The 5,507-nt window shown below is 41.5% G+C and overlaps 1 protein-coding gene across 1 annotated transcript; it reads left to right on the top strand.

Annotated features, from left to right (window-relative positions):
• The first annotated feature begins 335 nt into the window (after positions 1-335).
• Positions 336-4,095, top strand: KLHL31 (kelch like family member 31). The gene is made up of 2 exons (XM_047101271.1): positions 336-1,507; positions 3,221-4,095. Exons 1-2 carry the CDS (start codon positions 336-338, stop codon positions 3,951-3,953), a joined length of 1,905 nt encoding a protein of 634 aa, XP_046957227.1. The 3' UTR covers positions 3,954-4,095.
• The last annotated feature ends 1,412 nt before the right edge of the window (positions 4,096-5,507 follow it).

Raw genomic sequence — 5,507 nt, forward strand, 5'->3', positions numbered from 1 at the left:
TGAGAGGTCTCATTTGATAATATAAATCTTTCTAGAATTGTCTTCAGTGCTTGATGCTGAAGCAAACTGTCCATAAAATGTGCATCTGGTTTAATGTAAGTCTTTAAGCCCATTTTTGAGGTTTAATCTACATTATGCTATTAAAAAACTATTATGAAAAAGAAGGTTTTCAGTGTAACATTTCAAAGCCCAATGCACAGTTAAAATAAAACCATGCCTTTCTTTCTTTTCTTTCTTTCTTTCTTTCTTTCTTTCTTTCTTTCCTTTTCTTTTGTTTTTTTGTTTTTTTTTTTTTTTTGTAGCAAAATCTTGCCTGTGACAGTGTGTTTGCCAACATGGCCCCCAAAAAGAAGACTGTCAAAAAGAACAAAGGAGATATCAATGAGATGACCATAATCGTAGAAGATAGCCCCCTAAACAAATTAAATGCTTTGAATGGGCTCCTAGAGGGAGGCAATGGCCTTAACTGCATTTCTTCTGAACTAACAGATGCTTCTTATGGCCCCAATCTCTTGGAAGGCTTAAGTAGAATGAGGCAGGAGAACTTCCTTTGCGACTTAGTCATTGGCACCAAAACCAAATCTTTTGATGTTCACAAGTCAGTGATGGCTTCATGCAGTGAATACTTTTACAACATCCTAAAAAAAGACCCATCTACCCAAAGGGTGGATCTCAATGATATCTCACCACTAGGCCTGGCTACTGTCATCGCATATGCCTACACCGGAAAGCTGACTCTCTCCTTGTACACGATAGGAAGCATTATTTCTGCTGCTGTTTATCTTCAGATCCACACCCTTGTAAAGATGTGCAGTGATTTTCTGATACGGGAGATGAGTGTTGAGAATTGCATGTACATTGCTAACATTGCTGAAACATACTCTTTGAAAAATGCAAAAGCAGCAACCCAAAAATTTATCCGGGATAACTTCCTTGAATTTGCAGAATCAGATCAGTTTTTGAAACTTACCTTTGAGCAAATTAATGAACTTCTCATAGATGATGACTTACAGTTGCCTTCTGAAATAGTAGCATTCCAGATTGCAATGAAGTGGTTAGAATTTGACCAAAAGAGAGTGAGGTATGCTGCAGATCTTTTGAGCAATATTCGCTTTGGTACCATCTCTGCACAAGACCTGGTCAACTATGTTCAGTCTGTACCAAGAATGATGCAAGATGCTGACTGCCACAAACTTCTCGTAGATGCTATGAACTACCACTTACTTCCATATCATCAAAACACATTGCAGTCTAGGCGCACGAGAATCCGTGGGGGCTGTCGAGTCCTTGTCACTGTTGGGGGACGTCCAGGCCTCACTGAGAAGTCCCTTAGTAGAGACATCTTGTACAGAGACCCTGAAAATGGATGGAGCAAGCTTACAGAAATGCCAGCCAAGAGTTTCAATCAGTGTGTGGCTGTGATGGATGGATTTCTTTATGTGGCCGGTGGCGAAGACCAGAATGATGCAAGAAATCAAGCCAAGCACGCAGTCAGCAATTTCTGCAGGTATTTGATCCTTTATTAGAAACTCAAATGGTTTAACATAAGACAGTTTCCCTGAGAGAAGTAAATTAGTCATTTCTGTTAGTTCATTGGCTCAGTAAATCAATAACAATAATCCCACATTACGTGTACACAACAGTTCACATTACATAAAGTACATGCATATATAAATAGTGCACTCCAGATTTCTGAATAAGCCTAGGAAATGAGCTGGGAAGATGTGGTTATTCTGATTATACACGTAAGAAATCTGATACCCAGAGAAGTTATACCACTAGTAAGTAGTAATTCACATTTTCTCGTTTATAGTATGGCGCCCTTCCCAATACATTGTCTTTCTGAAAACAAACTAGGTACAAATGTAGTTTTTAACACTAGATGGTAAGAAAGATCACAATAATACAAAATTTATTTTAAGTGACTGTCACTGATGACTGTCAGATTTATAATTGGCAGATACAATGAGATCGTTAAACACGTGACAGGTAATTAATTTTAAACATTTATTTGAGGACTGAATACCTTAGAAAATATCTACATTTTTGATGCATGTAGAAACAGTAAAAGTATAATACAGCCTTCAGAAAATGGAACTCAAATGCCATGTTATTTTTGTATATTTATAATAACAACTTTCATATATTTGAAATGTCAGAAAGTCATGCTTCTATCATGGTACAAGTACAAAGTCAAACAACTAATGAGCAAGATCTGAAAATTTATACAGCATATCATGAAAAAAATTCTTTATTATTTCATTATAAGTCTATTTAAATGAATCCAAACAATTAACTGATTTTTGTCCTTTATAAGAGTGGTTAAGCTTTGATTTGGAGGTTAAATGTGACAAAAATGAAGGAACATCAAACTAATGGAAAGAATCTGTGTTTACAATACTTTGGAACTATGTAAACAGTTGAAACAGGTTTTCTATGATGCTTATTTTCCTCCTGCTGATAACTCTTATTAGGATTCTAGCCACTGCTTTTGCAGTATTGATTTCAATGCTTTGTGGCATAACAACTGTAATATCAAACACTGAAAAAATATACCTCTAACCTAAAAAATCTTCCCTGCGCAGAGGTGCTAGAAAATAGAAAGGTATCAAAAATTAGGCATCTGTTGATGTTTTTGGATATGAGTTCCATTGATCTCATTCTAAACAGATGATAGAAGACTTGGTTGAGTGACTTAGCTTTACTGTTGCAATGGCCAGGACAGGTGTGTAAATGAGAAGGTATTGGTGAGAGATGGAGAAATCCAACTAGCCAACTCCTATCTTAAGCAGTGAGAATGAGCGAGGGATGGCTGGTGTCTGTAGATATGTGGAATTGACGTCAATGTGGCAGTGTTCCCTTTCTGCTTGCCACAAATACCCAGTTTGCACGGCCTCCCCTATGTGCATTAATCTTCCCCATGATGGATATTTGAGTATGGAGGAAGAGGGACTAGAAGGTTGGGCTCTGTGGGGACTTCTCCAAGTGACAGCGAGTTTTATAAACGGGAGGAGGAGGAGTCACCAATGCCTACATTGCCTTTTCCAAGTGTCACGCTCTTTTACTGGCTGACACAGAAACACCAGCCTCCAGGTGAGGGGCTGCGCTCTGTTGGTAGGGAAGCCTCCTTGCAGGAAGTGTCAACATTTCCATTTGTGGACTCACGTGGGTTCTCCAGCTGCCGCCAACAAGGCTGTCACACTTCCTCTGCCATTTTCAGATATGATCCCCGCTTCAACACCTGGATACACCTGGCCAGCATGAACCAGAAGCGCACGCACTTCAGCCTGAGCGTGTTCAACGGGCTCCTTTACGCCGTGGGCGGCCGCAATACCGAAGGCAGTCTAGCCTCGCTGGAATGCTACGTGCCCTCCACCAATCAGTGGCAGCCGAAGACGCCCCTGGAGGTGGCGCGCTGCTGCCACGCCAGCGCGGTCACCGACGGCCGGGTGCTGGTGACCGGCGGGTACATCGGCAGCGCGTACTCGCGCTCGGTGTGCGCGTACGACCCCGCTGGCGACTCGTGGCAGGAGCTGCCGGGCCTGAGCACGCCGCGGGGCTGGCACTGCGCGGTCACTCTGGGCGACAGGGTGTACGTGATGGGGGGTAGCCAGCTGGGGGCGCGCGGGGAGCGCGTGGACGTGCTGACCGTGGAGTGCTACAGCCCCGCGACTGGCCAATGGAGCTACGCGGCGCCGCTGCTGGTGGGCGTGAGCACGGCGGGCGCCTCGGCGCTGCACGGCCGCGCGTATCTCGTGGGGGGCTGGAACGAGGGCGAGAAGAAATACAAGAAGTGCATCCAGTGCTTCAGCCCGGAGCTCAACGAGTGGATGGAGGACGACGAGTTGCCCGAGGCCACCGTGGGCGTGTCCTGCTGCACCCTCTCGATGCCCAACAGCGTGACCCGGGAATCCCGAGCCAGCTCGGTGTCCTCCGTGCCAGTCAGTATCTGAACCCAGGTAGATGCGGGGACGCAGGAAGAACAAATAGGCGTTCGTGGGTAACCTTTGAGTTAGCGGAAAGGAAAATATATAACCTTTACTACAGTGGTTGTATCTTAAACTATATCGAGGCCTATGTCTTGGTGGTTTTAAATTCCGGGTATGGCTTAATCTACCTCTGGGTCTGTTTTTTTGTTTGTTTTTTTTTTTTGTTTTTTTTTTTTCTGTAAGCCACAAAGAAAAGAAACCACTCCTTTCACCGGCCATTGGGTGGCAGGCAGAATTCATTGCAGGCAGTCTTCCACCAGGGCGTTTTCCCTTCATGCATAGCGGTTACACCCACATCTGAGAATTTTCTTTTACCCTTCAGTAGACGGGAAGCTTATTCGAGTAAGCAGTTTCATGTACAAAAGTTTATCTTCCTCTTTCTCTTTTTCTTTAGGAAGTTAAAAGCATTCATAGCTTTTATTTTAAAATGGAAATCCGTCTATATCCATAAAGACTTAATTCTATATTTAAATGCAGTTTCTTTTTCTATACGTGACTGAGTAAAGAATATTGAAAGGCATCCCGTGACAAAGTCATAAAGCTTAAAACAACGTCTGACTGGAAAGTAACAGGGATTCCTCCCTGTAACTGTCACATTGATACCTTTGGTTTATCCCTTGTTCTCTTTTTCCTCTGTGCCTCAGTCTCCAGTGTAGTTGCTATCAAAAAACACTGCTCTCAAAGAAGAGAACCACTAGTCATTTAGTTTATGGTGTAAATTTAGATCATTTTGTTGTTTTTCCTACAAGTGTTTGCACTTCAACCTTCCTCCCCTATTAAAGGAATTGCAAGTATGATGGGAGCCTTACTCTGACCCTAAAAACTACACGGAGATGCAAACTTGACCCAATGTAAGCCCCAAGAAAGAACACCAAATAAAACTATGGCTGTAAGGATCATTAACTTAAAGCTTATGTAGCCCGAAGGTTATACAACTGGTAACAGTAATGTGATTTCCCCCATTTTTTTTTTTTAATGGATGAGAATGAAGGGAACGTTTGGAATTCTTGGGTTTGGCAATAACATCCTGGTGGTAAATGTCATTGTTTTCCATTTCACAGCAATCCTCTTGATTTCTTAATTAAAAATCTAACACATTTATCTCACATGGAAATATCAAAATAATATATGCCCATTCTGTTATGTATGTTTTCACTTCGTCTGCTCCAAATTAACTTTGCAAATTAAGGTGTATCCACTTGATATCATTTTCTTACATGTTTGCCAAGTTTTGGAGCAAGGGAATGATTGTAGTAAATGATACATATTTTCCTTTCTTATAATTTATCACTTTATTCTTTGATAGTTTCTTTGTTTTGGAGAAGTGGCCTATCAGTTATGGGTTATGTGCAATTAGGTTTTGAAAAATAAAACTATTTAAATGGTTAAACACGGGATACGTGGAAATGTAACTGGGTTCTCATTAATCCCATTTCTCCTACCTTGTGTAGATAGATAGGTTATTGCTAGAGTCACAATATTTATATTTAAAATATTTTATTTGAACTGTGAAAAGTG

The sequence above is a fragment of the Lynx rufus genome, unplaced genomic scaffold, assembly GCF_022079265.1.
Source record: "Lynx rufus isolate CCGP_SWC_20201006 ecotype Redwood Valley unplaced genomic scaffold, mLynRuf1.p SCAF_6, whole genome shotgun sequence".
NCBI lineage: Eukaryota > Metazoa > Chordata > Mammalia > Carnivora > Felidae > Lynx > Lynx rufus.